This window comes from Synchiropus splendidus, chromosome 2, assembly GCF_027744825.2.
Source record: "Synchiropus splendidus isolate RoL2022-P1 chromosome 2, RoL_Sspl_1.0, whole genome shotgun sequence".
Lineage (NCBI taxonomy): Eukaryota > Metazoa > Chordata > Actinopteri > Syngnathiformes > Callionymidae > Synchiropus > Synchiropus splendidus.
Window position 1 is genome coordinate 38,931,891 of NC_071335.1, and position 13,386 is coordinate 38,945,276.

General features: G+C 41.3%; 2 protein-coding genes across 2 annotated transcripts; both read left to right on the forward strand.

The window, feature by feature from the left end:
- The first annotated feature begins 2,657 nt into the window (after nucleotides 1-2,657).
- LOC128754682 (D-dopachrome decarboxylase-A-like) lies at nucleotides 2,658-8,153 on the forward strand. Its single transcript, XM_053857482.1, has 3 exons — nucleotides 2,658-2,836; nucleotides 3,420-3,595; nucleotides 6,744-8,153. The coding sequence occupies exons 1-3, from the start codon at nucleotides 2,729-2,731 to the stop codon at nucleotides 6,814-6,816; spliced, it is 357 nt and encodes a 118-aa protein (XP_053713457.1). The 5' UTR covers nucleotides 2,658-2,728; the 3' UTR covers nucleotides 6,817-8,153.
- Nucleotides 8,154-8,361: 208 nt separating this feature from the next.
- LOC128754681 (glutathione S-transferase theta-1-like) lies at nucleotides 8,362-12,847 on the forward strand. The gene is made up of 5 exons (XM_053857481.1): nucleotides 8,362-8,526; nucleotides 9,850-9,937; nucleotides 10,017-10,167; nucleotides 10,927-11,103; nucleotides 12,241-12,847. The coding sequence occupies exons 1-5, from the start codon at nucleotides 8,421-8,423 to the stop codon at nucleotides 12,436-12,438; spliced, it is 720 nt and encodes a 239-aa protein (XP_053713456.1). The 5' UTR covers nucleotides 8,362-8,420; the 3' UTR covers nucleotides 12,439-12,847.
- The last annotated feature ends 539 nt before the right edge of the window (nucleotides 12,848-13,386 follow it).

Consider the following 13,386-nt stretch of genomic DNA (forward strand, 5'->3'; position numbering starts at 1 on the left):
GTGTCATTATAATTTATTCATAATTTCGTAATATTTTTCAAGTATTTAATCTGAAGATTCCAGGTCATGGAACAAAGTGAGCCCAAATGTATTGTAAACCTCCACAGGACATGAGACACATCTAGGACAGCAGTTGATATTTTATTAGAATAATGTAATTATTAATATCTTCTAATCATTTTAACATATCTTCAGTAGCCTCCAGGAAATGTGTCCAAAGTGATTGCAAACTGTTAGCGGACACAAGACACGTCGGGAATAGCAGTTGGTATTTCATGAGAATATGTAATATCTGGCTTCCAAGGAGACAGGACGACAAAGGTCTTCTTTGATTCAGTTCTTTAATTGAAGTTAACACATCAGCAGAACATCCATACATCCGGGGGTCTGATCCTCAAACGTCAACACGTATTCAGACATACACATATGTCATTACGTCACATCCTACTCTTTTTGAGAGCAAACATTTTTTTCTTTCTTGAAGGACAAGTTCCATGAAAATATTAAAATATATTTACAACATACCAATTTTTTTCAATGAACTCTACCGACGTAAAGAACTATCGATATGAAATCAATTCTCTATACATATCAGGCAGTCTAAATTGTCTTCCAGATCTGTGTGCTTCAGGGACTGGACAGTTTTCTGCGGTGACTTCAGTGAGCTTGCTACATTGTGACTCATCACTTTTCTGAAACCCTGACTCCAAAATCCCACCAACATCTTGGTCAACCTCTTTAGGAAAAACTTTCTCTAACGTTCTTCTCAGAAACTTCTTGCTTCTCCTGTAGGTACTGCCATCAGGTGTTCGAACAAGAAAAGATCTTGGCTGTTCGTGTTGACGCAGTACTACAGCTGGCTGCCAGGTGTCACCCTTGAGTAGTCGGATCTTCTCACCATCTCCTCGATGCGTTTGTTTGTCTGTCAAAGTAAATTTTCTGCTTTTGTTGTCTTTCCTCCAACTTCTTCCGAACCTCCTCAGTTCCATCTGGTGTGAGAAGCTGTGTTGACACAGGCATCTTTCCTTTCAGCCTTCTTCCCATCAAGAGTTGTGCTGGGGACGGTCCTATTCCTTCCAAAGGTGTTTCGAGACCCCAGCAAAACAATGTATGGGTCACCCTCATCAAACTCTGATTTTTTCCACTATGTTCTTGATGGTCTACACCAAGTGTGTCAAACTGACCTGCCAAAGGGCCGCAGTGGGTGCAGGTTTTTGTTCCAGCCCTAAAAGCACAAACAGGTGAACCAATCAGGTGTCAACTTATAACAGTCTTCAGACACCTGATCGGTGAGGTGTCCTCTTGATCGGTTGGAACTGCACCCACTGCGGCCCTTGGACGTCTGTGGTCTACACCATTCTTTCTGCTTGGCCATTTGACTGAGGATGTCCAGGGCTGCATGTAACACGACTTCCTCTTCCCATGCCTGGCCAAAACAAAACATCTCTGTCCCTTTCTTTGCACTTCACTATTCCCAAGTGTGACTTGTGTACTTTTTTCAGTACTTCTTGTCTCATCAGATTTGGGACAATAAATTTAGCTCCTTTGAACATCAATCCATCTGTGTGAGTGATTTAATCCCTGAATGTCCAATATGCTTGAACTTCTGATGGTGTGGAACTTTTCTTTGCTGGTCAACCACTTTGACTTCCTTCAGAGTTCATGGCCCTCAGCTCAACACGGCCAATTCCCCAACACGGCCCCGATTCCTTTTGCGCTGGCATTCGCAGACAATGTCACCTGTTGGCTCAGATAAAAAAATAAAAAAAAAACTTCAGTGTCGGTGCATTTCAAAAGTCTCATCAAAACTTTTCTGCTGAGCATCTTCCCAGTGCCATTCTACATCTTCCTCTAGCAACAGTCTTAAAGGGACACTGACATCTGACAGTTTGGGAATACAGTTGTATTCTCTTGCTCTGTTTAACAACTTCTTAAGTCTGCTGTCATGTCATCTTTGGTTTCTTGGGATTTGGAAACTTTCTTTTCAGTACGTCGATTCCATACTTCTATCGCTTCGTCGCCTGCAACATGTAAAATAGTCGCTCACTGCACTTGGCTGTGCTGAACACATCGAAGAGTTGAATCCAGCTTCTCCAGTTCTCAGTGAGTTTGCCTTGCAGACACAGATGCGTTGGTGGTTGAATCCTTCTTTACTTTGTCTTCTGACACCATGTAATATCTGGCTTCCAAGGAGACAGGACGACAAAGGTCTTCTTTGATTCAGTTCCTTAATTGAGGTGAACACAACAGCTGAACAGCCATACATCCGGTGGTCTGAGCTTCGAACGTCAACACGTATTCACACATACACATACGTCATTACGTGACAGACTATTGTGATTATTAAATATTCATATTTTCTAACATTTCTTCAATAACCTCCAGGAAATGGGACGAAGTGGGTCCAAATCTATTGTAAACCTTCAGGGGACATGAGACACATCTGGGACAGCAGTTGGCATTTCATTATCCTGTAATTATTCATTATTGTATTATTATTATAACAGCCGGTTGGTAGTAATCTTATCAACCGTGTCACAAGTTAATATCTATGTGCCACTAACTTGAAATTTGCAGAAAATGTTGAATGTTCTGTAAAGCAATCTTAGATTCGCCATCGATCAACTTTATTTTGAAAATCCAGACCGGGAGTTCTGGAAAAGGTTCTGGAAAGGTTCACGTCACTCGCTGCCGCGTTTGCTCGACTTTGCTCCAATCTGCCAGCAAGATGCCTTTCGTCGAGCTGCTCAGCAACCTTCCGTCCAGCAGCTTCTCCGATGAGTTCGTTCGGAAGCTCGGCTCTTGCATCGCCGCTGCTCTGGGGAAGCCGGAGGAAGTGAGTATTGTTGAGGTTCTCCCCAGCAGTTACACGAGTGACCAGTGTACTTCTTTTAATATAACTGCTCCGAACGGTCAAGTGACTGCTTTCAGTCGAAAATCAGTCAAGCTCAGTACATGATCAGAGAGGTGTAGGTTCAAAATCTTCAGCATGACGCCCCGACTTTTCACGTCAGTGCTATGTTAAAAGAAAATCATCTGCACAGTTGGTCTGTCTTTGGCCTACAACCTCATTTTCAAAACATGTTTTCTGATCTGTTATCAAGTAAACGCTCCTTAATATTCTCAGGTTGAATGAACCCAGTATGAATGACAACATCTGGGAGTTAATGATGGGATGAAATGTTAAATATATTTGGTCACCAAATAGTCAGTGCATGTCTTTGGAGGACCTGGTTTCATGGTTTAACTTATCCGCCATTGCACTCGGGTGTTTTCTCCCAAGTGATGCCTCAAAGTGTGTTTGACTGGTCAGAAGAAATTGTCTTTTCTAACTTTCTAACTAACAATACTAATAAAAAAGTATATGTCCTGGTTTTCACTGTGATCCGGGGGCCCAAAAGTATGTTTATATTTCCCAGAGAATGAACGTGGTGGTGAAGCCTGGAGTGCTGATGCTAGTCGCTGGCTCCAGCTCTCCTTGTGTGATTCTTTCCGTGTCAGCCATCGGTGCCACTGACACCGCTGACAAGAACAAAGAACACAGCGCCAAGATCTTCGACTTTCTCACCCGAGAACTGAACTTGAGTGAAGATCGGTGAGTGTGGTTACTCCTGCACTGTCACTGTTTGACTATTGAAGAAGTGTGAGAAAATCATACTTTTGCCTAGTGCAAAACACATAAGACTGTCAGAAGTGTCACCGACATGCCTGAGGATATAGGCATTAATATGCAGCATGCAATGACCGTATATGGTCTACAAAGGTTGTTCTGCTGGCTTACCATACTAAATACTGCAATTGTAAATCTGGCGTGAGTGAATTCAAATGAGAACAGGAAACAAGTCTTTGGTAGAAGAACTTCAGTATCAGAGGAGAAACGGCAAACCTTTGCATGACCGCTGGATGTCCTAGTCGTGGCAGTGCACATGAAAACCTTTTCTTCTTATGCAAAGATGAAGGTATCCTTTCTCCCACAGTGGCCTTAGAAAAGGTTGAAGTTGCAAAATGTTTGGTGACCCCTGTCCTAGATGCTGCCGTTGCATGCTCCAGCAAACATATTCCAGTGACGCAGGAACCAGGTTTTGAAGTTGAAACAAGTTATTTATTAAAGAACAGACAGGCTGCCAACCAAAACGTATGCACCACAGCGCAAAATGATCTCACAAGACCCCTGTCATACTTCTCCCCCTGTTCATGATGTTTTTGCAGACTAGCTGACTACACAACATTTGAAGCTGGTCAAGCTAAAGCTAGTGGAAAACTTGGTGCGCTGATGGCTATAATGAGCAGTGACCAGCGCGAAGCTGCAACCAGGAAACGCATGGAATTTATGGTATTGGACAGTCAGTCTTACTCGATAACTGAGGACAAAGTAGTCCCGTGACGTAACATGCAGTGTCAGAGATTCTTTACTCTGTATGTCAGACACATCAACCAATTGATAGACTCAGGTCACTTAAAGCTATATTGTTTTGTTAGTTTGTTCACTGCATTTTGTTTACTGCATCACTTCTATTGTTTACAAAAGTAAAATACTGCTGTAACGAGTCTAAAAAAATTGAAGGTGTGTAATAAGTATTCAGTCAGTTATCAAAAAAATAAAATCCTTCAGTATCAGCAAGTATGGCCTTTGAAAAATGAGTGATCGGCCGGAAAATTGATCTGTGAGTCCTTATTTTATATAGGTTCATACTTGTTCATTTTCATCTCTGCTCCTTATGTCCATCCACATAGCTGCGAAGATTTTGGACTTTCATTTAACTCTTGGCCGTCTTCTCATGATGTGTGGTTTGATGCAACGTTGTGTTAAGCAACGCGTTTGTTATACTTTCATAAGACAATATTTGTTTAGTTTTAATCCCTAACTCATGACAAGCACTAAATATACACGGGATAAACAACATAAACAGCGTTTGTTCTCAATTTTAATTGCAGCCCAATCAGTATTTTATTTATATAATGTAAAATGGTGGAAAGACACATTCCAGATGTTCAGAAGATCAATGATGTGGTAAAAGAGACAAAAACAAAGGTAGCTGGATCACAGCAGTCCTAAGTGGAATCTTTTCCCGCTACAATGTATGAGAAGTGTCTCTTGTGATAGGACGACACTCAGTTCTAGTAATTGTGCAGTTCTAGTTCCCCAGCAAGAGCATGAACAGCTGTGGTTGTGATAAATTATATCTCACAGTCTTGGCTGAAACCCATAGACAACAAGGTCAGGGAACAGTCAGAGAGAGAGTACACATGGATGACTGAAGAGAGTGTGTGAAAGGAAGAGCAATTGTGTGAATACTGGGGACTTGTCTAAAATTCCCCTAAAACGAACATAGAGCAAAATACATACATACATACACTTTTGCTTAAACGTGTGTACATGTTTCTGCGTGTGTGTTTGTGTGTGGGGGGGTGGGTGCTGATGAAAGTTTGCAGATCTGCAGACTTGGGTCAGATCCAGCAACGAATGCATGAATCAGTCATTTATTTAGTTTTGTCTTTCTTGGTAATCAGCTCTAGAATTAAAGGATTATATTCAAGGTTGTCGTTGTAGTTTTTTGGACAGTTTTGTGCCATTTCCTTCACCAGAGCACAGCTGCGCCTCAACACTGACTTTTAGACTAATATTTAAACCATTGCATCATTTCCATGCAAGCCAAGCTTTTGTTGGGTTGTGAGTAGGAGCCCAAAATATGTGTATGTTGAACAAACGCAGCATGTTATAATGCTCCCTTGTTCTTCCGTGTTTGGTTCAGGAAGATTATTATTTACCAAACATTTTAATGGACAGGTTATATTAGAAGGATTTTGTCTTTGCTATCCATGGTCACACTCCATTATTTTGAGTAAATCAGTGTCAGCCACACTTGTCTTCCAGACATGCTCATGATCATGTCATGACCACTTCTGAGACTGGGGACAATAGAAAGCCGTTGCATCAACATGATGCCGCACTTGTGAGGGAGTGTGCCATTGCCATGCAGGGTGCTGGAATGCCACGTCAGACCGTTGCAATGTGTCAACATCGACATGTCGACATTTAGTCGTTCACAGAACTGTTTCTGTGAGTTGGGAAGAGTTTGGGATATTCTGGAGATGTGAACAACAAGAAGTACCAGTGGCATCAACAGTGCAGGAACTGCATCCAGCTGTTCAGGAAGACTGGGAGAACCCCAGGACATAATAAAGAACTTTATAAACTCTACATTCTGATTTCTATGCCAGAACAAGAATTTCTAAAAACATTTGACTGTCAGAAATGTGATCTGTTGGCGGGGTTTCAGCTCCATTTCACCATTATTTAAACACAAAGACATTCTCTCTTGATTCCAGAGATACAGACAGGAGGAAGTTGGGGAATCTGCGCTTGAGATATGGAATACAATTCAGAACTAGTTCCCTTTACTGCTGAATGTCATTGTAGGTGGTAGAAATGTGATGGTATGTAGAGTTCACTCAAGCTTTACACTAGGACTCATTCTTTAGTGCATCCTGGACCAATTTACTAGATTTTCTTGGACAGGGGCTGTGCTGTTCACGGAGTTAAACAGTGGTTATGTGATTGAGATCTAAAACATAATGTTAAAACATGGTGAAAATGCCACTGAATGAAGGATGTGAGTCATTTTTTTTATGAAGCGATAGACTCCAGCTTGCATTAGCAAGGATTCCTGTTTCCTGTTCATTAAGATGCATCTATGAAAAGTTTCCCATCACACTCTCACTCTATTCTCCTCTCTTTGTAGAATAGTGGTCCAGTTCCATAGCCTGCAGCCCCATCAGGTGGGAAAGAACGGGACGGTGATGAGCTTCATGTGAGCCTGTGGTGTGGTGTCCACTGTGTTCTACAGTTGTTAGAGTAGAACCATGTCACTACCCAGGTGAGACTGCGATGTTCATTTAGCTTCCTGCTGACTGGTCTGCGAGATATCTGTACTTTAACTATTTTGGTGGTTTAAATAGTCACAATATCCTGTTTCTTGTGATGAATGGGATTTTTTTTTACCATGCTATGAAGAGCTGTTTTGTGTCATGCTGTGAAAATCACCCTGAGACATTTACGCTTGGAGTCATGTCCATTTTCTGAACATGGCAGCCTCATCAAACCAATTTCACATCATGTGAATTTCACCTCTATTTCACATTCATCTATATATTCGGAGAATAATCATTAATTCTGGATGACAGTGGTTATTGAATATCCTCAATAAAAATGACTGTTTTCCTGGCATGTGTGTTTTTACTATTTTTACGGTCTGCCATTTCCGTGGTTTAAGGTTTATTCAAGGCTTGTTGTTATCTTCGTTTCATAGTACAGGTGAAGTTGGAGTACTGGTGGGTTCTTTTATAACTTGGATCCTGGCACCATGGTTATCTAAAAGAATTTTAGAATTCTTCTAATTTTAATGCATACTCTTCATGTTTGAAGGAATATGTTGATTGAGTACCGTAACCCTTGGCAGCACATGGCCATCCGCTGACATGGGTCTAAAATGTTCTGGTTGAGGGTAGCAAATAATTACTATGCCGTTTGTCTCATAGTGCCACCATCACCACTACTACAACAACAACTAGGACTGGAAAGGCTCTCGTGGTGTGAGATATCACTTGCTTCAAGCATTGTCTGGTTTAAGCCTTCCAGGTTATCTATTGGACATGTTGCACGCCTGCTGTATTAACCCAAAAACTGACTGACCGATGGGACAGTACCACCACAGCTTTCCAGAGTCAAGTGCCACAGCCATGGTGCTACATGAAATTCTAAGGTCATGCTGAGATACATGTTCTGAAACATTTAAAACGTATTATAATTACTGTCACTTATTATTATTCACACTTTTTTGATCGCACATTAGGTGTCAATAGCAGGATTCAAAAGGAGCAGGATGAAGAAAAGTTCTCTTATTTGTGTCTGCATTATTCCAGAGGATGTGTGGGAGAGTCTTTTGGTTAGTGTCACTAAGAACGAGTTGGTGACTGAATCACTCAGTTAGATTCACATTTTGCTTCGAGCTGCCATATCTCTTGACTTGGTAAAATACAGCCATGATTTATTTCCGCCCTTATTTTGGCGGCTTGAGATTGATGAATAGTTTTTGCTGTTATTTTTAGACGATTAATGAGCACAACTCTCAATCACTCAGTCTCCAATCCTCTCGGTATGTCACTGGTAATGGCGTCATCTGCATCTTCTTAGTAGACCTGGACTGTATCAGCGTAAACTGAACCATGAGCTTTGCTGGGGAGAATGTCCATCTAGCTTGAGCTCTCGAACTGGACGTTGGACTTCACACATGCGCACATGCTGGGTTCCTCGCGGGATGGGCTCCGCGAGGGCGTGAACTTTCTGCCGTGATAAAGCAGACTCCGCGGCAGAGCGAACGCTTCCACAGAGGAAAAGGCGCTGTTGTGTTTGCGGAGTCATGGAACTGTACCTGGACCTCCTCTCTCAGCCTTGTCGCTCCGTGTATATCTTCGCCAAGGCGAACAACATTCCTTTCGAGTTCAAGAACGTGTCTCTATTCACTGGTGAGTGATTTAGTTGCTACTTTTTAACATCTTCGACCCAGTAAATAGGTAGAAGGGATTCGGTATTCACCACATTCGGCCAAATTAGTTATCGCATTGATCAGTGAAGTAGCTAAAGTACTAAGTAAAGTACTTTTCCTTCAGCTGTTTAGTGGGTACCGATGGATAAATGTGATAACATGCTTGTTATACGTTATGCATGGTTTTGTGTCTCTGTATTTTATCTGGTTGAAAGACTCCTGTGAAGCATCTTCTCACGTTTTTACCATTTTCTTATCACGACAATCTTTTTTTCACTCAGTTCACCCTCATGTTTTCCTGTGGCCCCACGGGATAGTGAATTGTGCACCACTTTTCTATGGAGACATTGTGCACCATTTGTTTCCCACCCAGATCAGGTTTTTGTTTTGCAGCTCTGGGCGGAACGCTATCTTCAGGTGTTTTTTTTTTTTTTTTATACAAATCCTGAAAAGCAAAGGAAATAAAGTTTTTAAAGTTGCAAGATAACTATCTGAATCTTGGTATAAAATCCTTTGAAACATAGGAAATAGTACTCCACGTCTGATCCTCGGAAATGGTCAGCTGATAACCAGCAACTTGCTATATCATTAACTGTGATCTGTTGCATAACATCACACTGTGATTCTTTGTTATGGTACAAGTGACCTTTCTTCGGATTATTATGTGTCCTGCATAAGGGGAACTGAGAAGTAACAAACTAACCCAGTGATGTTTGTTAAATTCGTTGTTGATTTCATGAAAAAACTTGGTCACTGCACAACAGAGTAACCAATGATTTAACCATTAACAGAGGTAACAAACTGATCGAAGTAAACCCAAGAATCAAAGATCACACATAACAGAGGGCAAACTGTTTTTAAAGAGGCCCAAACCTGAGTCAATGTTCAACTTATGCTCTAAATGGTGTTTCAACACCACATTATGTGGCCTCCGCCTGTATGATGAAATTTAATAAAGGCTCTATGAAACCACGCCCCTGAGACCACTTCATGAGATATCTAATTTCATTCCCGTGTCACGTCTTATTGCGTTAAAGTATACTTTTACAGGCATGTCTCCTCAAATACCCAACTATCTGCAAGAAGCCATAAATGCGGCCTTGTCTGCTCAGACAACTCTGGAGCCCCACCTTAAGTGTTCCAGGAAATCCTTATTGGTCAGAAGAAGCAAGAATGGCACTTTTAAAACTCTTGGCTTCTGTAAAACTACTATTTCCTGTTCATAGCAGCAACATAGATGTTTAAGAACAGTTATCATTGAAACAATGTGATGCCATTAATTCTTGCTTCTCTTGGATGTCAGGTGAGCAGCACGGTGAAGAATTTGGAAAGGTCAACCCAATTAGGAAAGTACCAACACTTAAAGATGGCGACTTCTGTCTGGCTGAAAGGTGACCTACAGCTCAGCAGTTCAACTCTGACATGTGTCTCGATGGTCCCTCCATTTTGTATTTTGTTTTGTCTTGTCAGCATTGCTATCATGCAGTATCTGGCTGAGAAGTGCAAGACTCCCGACCACTGGTACCCAGCTGACCTCCAGAAACGGGCACGAGTGAACGAGTACTTGTCTTGGCAGCACATGGCCATCCGCTGGCATGGGTCAAAAATGTTCTGGTTGAGGGTAACTAGTAATTACTATGTCTTTTATCGTAATACCGCCACCACCACCACTACTACTACCATCACCACAACTAGGATTAGAACCACTGTGACTACTTATTATGGGCGTGACAGGCTTTCATGGTGTGAGATATCAGTTGGCTAAATCATCGTCTGGTTTAAGCCTACCAAGTTATCGATTGGACATGATCCATAACCCAAAAACTGAGTGACTGATGTGACATTCAGACACAAGTGCCACAGCCATGGTGATCACTTGAGGGGTCTGCATTTTCTATTTTATTTTTTTTCTTCTGGTATGAAGGAGATCTGCAGTTCAAAGGTCATGCTGAGATGCAAGTTATGAAACTTTTAAAACTATTATTGTAATTACTGTTAATTATCATTATTATTAACATTTCTTGACTAGACATTACATGTTTTAACGGCAGGATTCAAAAGAATCAGATTGAAGAAAAGTTCTCTCATTTGTGTCTGCATTATTCCAGGGGAGAATGTGCGCATCTTGCCTTTCCAGCAACGTGTTTCTTTCTATCTTGATATAGTTACAATATTCATTTCGCAAGTACTGCTACTGCTGCTTCTAATGATTTATAGCCATGCCTTGAAATATCCATTTACTAAAAAATGAAATGTCTGCAAATGCATCTTCCTGTAACAGCTGACATTCGCTGCCCATCATTTGACATAGTTTTGAGTTTATTTCTGATCTCTCTTCTCAAGTACTGGATCTACAACTAGCTCATTTGTTTTAATGCAGCTTTTGATTCCCAAAGTGCTGGGAACGAATGTCTCCCAAGACAAGATGGACGGTGCTTTAGAGGACCTGAACCATTCCCTCTCACTCATCGAGAATAAGTTCTTGCAGGACCGACCCTTCATTGCTGGAGACCAAATTTCTTTGGCTGACCTGGTCGCTATTGTGGAGGTGATGCAGGTGAGAGACACGTTTGTGATTGCTTCTTTGTTGCAAAATAGAAAGGTATAAATGTATACTTGAACAGTGTGCCCTCTGAGCCAGTGTTTTTCAACCTTTTTTTAGCCAAGGCGCACTTTGTTCATTGAAAAAATCCAGAGGCACACCACCAAAGGAACCTAGGTTAAAGCGCACTTGTGCTTTAAGTCCTATATAAAATCCATATTAATTTGTGACACAATATAGCTACTGACACTCAGTTGTTATTTTGCCGTACTATTTTCAGAAACAAATTGCAGTAAATGCATTTGTTTTCAATGTCTTCAGAAAGAGCGATGTGGCAAATTGTATCATGATTTATTTGTTTATTTACTTCAAATAACTTTTTCAATTTTATCACTTCTCTTTTACATGATTTTATTGTAGTTTTGAGTTGCCAAATCCATAACATTCTTTGCCTCAACTTGCTTCATAAAAGCAATGAGTCTTTCTCTCTTCACATTTTGGAGTGCATTTATTTTGTTATGCATCTAGGTTTTCGCCAACTTTTAAACCATGAAGCAAACTTTGACATTCTACGAGTGTCAGTAAAGTTTTGAAGCGAGACGTCACGTTAGGTGTTAGCTCTGCGGGCAGACAGTCATCATTCTTTGGTGAAGGTCTGTGGTCAAATTAGACACGCATCAGGTTTAAGAACAGTATGGAAGTTGCGCATTTGACAGGCTGCTTTGCTGTGAGTGTGTGGGAAGAGGAGCGCCATGCACCACGGCAGCGCTGCTTTGACTGATGAACTAATCAGAGCATCAACATAGCTCTACAGTATATTGTATAGAAAGAATGTGACCGAATCCATGTAATCTCCTCACGCTGGTAGCTTGTCGACATGTTGTAATAGTCCATAATTTTACATCATCACATCCCCCACCTCTATCGCCAAACAGATGAGGTGAAACTGGACCATTTCCCACGGCACACCTCTGACTTCTCTGCACACACTTGTTTTTCCTTTTTTATTTTATCTGCCCATCTGCTCTCTTAACATTGATTATTAATAGCATTTCAGTTAAATGTTTTATTAGCATTCGTTCACACATACACACATATTGTCTGCCATTTGTTCTCAGTAGCCCTTAACTTTGTGAGTTTTTTGTTCGGCAGCCTGTCGGTTCTGGTTTGGACGTGTTTGAAGATAGGCCCAAGCTGTGCGCCTGGAGGGACAGAGTTCAGGCTGCTATCGGAAAGGAACTCTTCGATGAAGCCCATCAGGCCATTATGGGGGCCCAGGAGAGGGTGGGCCAGATGGATGGCAGCAAGATGCAGAGCCTCAAGCCCAAAATCCTCAGACATTTCATGTGAAAAGCAGCAGGCTGGCACACCAGATAATGTGTTTCCAAAGTAAATATCAAAGCTGTTTTAGTTGCCGTGTGAACTAATGTACGACTGAGTTTCAAGCTCAGGTTATCTGTTGTGTAACCCTGAGTAAAGGCCACATTCTTTATTACATGCAGACTTGCATTCTTTGCGTATACACAGATGTCAAGAGGTAATAAAACAGTCATATAGCTGCACAGATGCCCCTTTGTCGCATTTGTCAATTCCTCAGCTCTTCATTTGTGCTTTGTCATGATTGCCTCAATCCCAGGGACTGATTCACAACCGGCAAAAATGAATGTAGTAAGTAAAATCCTGGTGTGTCCTTTAAAATGATTTTTGGTCCCCTGTGAAACACAGTATGATGGTTTCTGGTTGCAATAAACTTTTCAAATCTTTCCATTATCAATGCCTCCTTGCTGATAACCTCTCTTTAACATTTGGAACATGCTCACAATAAGTCAAACAAAGTGGGATCCCTAGGATTGGGCCTGTTTTAATTATGTTGTATTATGTTGATTTACCCAAATTTTGATTCTTTATAGGAAAGGCTCACATCAGAGAAGTCAAACAGCAGTTCATGATATCAAGTAACGCAGCTGATACTGTGAGACTCTTATTGTTAAGATATTTTATGAAGCATGGCTCGAAGCCTTTGATTTCTTTTCATTCCCTGGCCTCCCTGGGAGGTGCACTTGGTTCAGTCATCTCTGCCTGTAAGAACGTCCATGCAGTTATTAAACAGAGAGCGCCATCTGTTGAATATAGGAGACATTGCAAAATGTTTTTCTTGCAAAAAACATCTCTCTCTCTCTCTCTCTCTCTCTCTCTCTATATATATATATATATATATATACACACACACAAAAACAAAGCCTGCTTTGATTGGTTCTTCTCGGAGGGACTCCTCCTCAGCAGGGCGGGACCTCAAGG

Bases quoted from the DNA above. Each gene is read 5' to 3' on its own strand.
- LOC128754681 (XM_053857481.1), top strand. From the start codon at position 8,421: ATGGAACTGTACCTGGACCTCCTCTCTCAGCCTTGTCGCTCCGTGTAT. The intron at 9,938-10,016 runs GTGACCTACAGC...TTGTCTTGTCAG, and splicing joins GACTTCTGTCTGGCTGAAAG to CATTGCTATCATGCAGTATC. The intron at 10,168-10,926 runs GTAACTAGTAAT...GTTTTAATGCAG, and splicing joins CAAAAATGTTCTGGTTGAGG to CTTTTGATTCCCAAAGTGCT.
- LOC128754682 (XM_053857482.1), top strand. From the start codon at position 2,729: ATGCCTTTCGTCGAGCTGCTCAGCAACCTTCCGTCCAGCAGCTTCTCC. The intron at 2,837-3,419 runs GTGAGTATTGTT...TATATTTCCCAG, and splicing joins CTCTGGGGAAGCCGGAGGAA to AGAATGAACGTGGTGGTGAA. The intron at 3,596-6,743 runs GTGAGTGTGGTT...CTCTCTTTGTAG, and splicing joins CTGAACTTGAGTGAAGATCG to AATAGTGGTCCAGTTCCATA.